Genomic DNA, 968 nt, shown 5'->3' on the forward strand with positions numbered 1-968 from the left:
GGGGGTACCCGGCCACCTCCCCGATCCTGCACCCCAAAAACACCGAGGGCACCCCAAAATCATCGGGGGTACCCCAAAATCATCGGGGGGACACCCCAATATCGCTCCGACCCCGCACCCCAAAATCCTGGGGGTACCCGGCCACCTCCCCGATCCTGCACCCCAAAAACACCGAGGGCACCCCAAAATCATCGGGGGTACCCCAAAATCATCGGGGGGACACCCCGACATCGCTCCGACCCCGCACCCCAAAATCCTGGGGGTACCCGGCCACCTCCCCGATCCTGCACCCCAAAATCATCGGGGGGTGCCGATTTTGGGGGATTTTTGGGATTTTTTGGGGATTTTTGGGATTTTTTTGGGACTTCTTTTGAATTTTGGGGCATTTTTGGGATTATTCTTGGATTTTAGGGGGATTTTTTGGGGGATTTTTGGGATTTTTTGGATTATTTTTGGATTTTTTGGGGATTTTTGGGATTTTTTGGATTATTTTTGGATTTTTTGGGGATTTTTGGGATTTTTTGGGGATATTTTTGGGATTTTTTTGGGACTTCTTTTGAATTTTGGGGCATTTTTGGGATTATTCTTGGATTTTTTACAATTTTTTCCCCATTTTCCTCCCATTTTCACAATTTTTTCCCCATTTTTTCTCCCATTTTCCCTCCCATTTTCCCAGTTTTTTCCCCATTTCCCTCCCATTTTCCCAGTTTTTTCCCCATTTTCCCAGTTTTTTGCCCATTTTCCCAGTTTTCTCCCCATTTTCCCAGTTTTTTCCCCATTTTCCCTCTTTTTTCCCCATTTTCCCAGTTTTTCCCCATTTTCCCTCTTTTTTCCCCATTTTCCCTCCCATTTTCCCAGTTTTTTCCCCATTTTCCCAGTTTTCTGCCCATTTTCCCTCTAATTTTCCCAGTTTTTTCCCCATTTTCCTCCCATTTTCCCTCTTTTTTGCCCATTTTCCCTCCCATTTT

General features: G+C 46.0%; 1 protein-coding gene across 1 annotated transcript in view; it reads right to left on the minus strand.

Annotated features, from left to right (window-relative positions):
* Nucleotides 1–231, minus strand: part of LOC121353397 (general transcription factor IIF subunit 1-like) — a gene marked incomplete at its 3' end in the record, with an annotated part of 2187 nt that extends 1956 nt beyond the window's left edge. Inside the window, exon 1 of the mRNA XM_041467205.1 lies at nucleotides 202–231. Coding sequence (XP_041323139.1) covers nucleotides 202–231 — 30 coding nt within the window. The remainder of the gene's footprint in view (nucleotides 1–201) is intronic.
* Nucleotides 232–968: the final 737 nt, after the last annotated feature.

The sequence above is a fragment of the Pyrgilauda ruficollis genome, unplaced genomic scaffold (assembly GCF_017590135.1).
Source record: "Pyrgilauda ruficollis isolate IOZ18807 unplaced genomic scaffold, ASM1759013v1 scaffold2025, whole genome shotgun sequence".
NCBI lineage: Eukaryota > Metazoa > Chordata > Aves > Passeriformes > Passeridae > Pyrgilauda > Pyrgilauda ruficollis.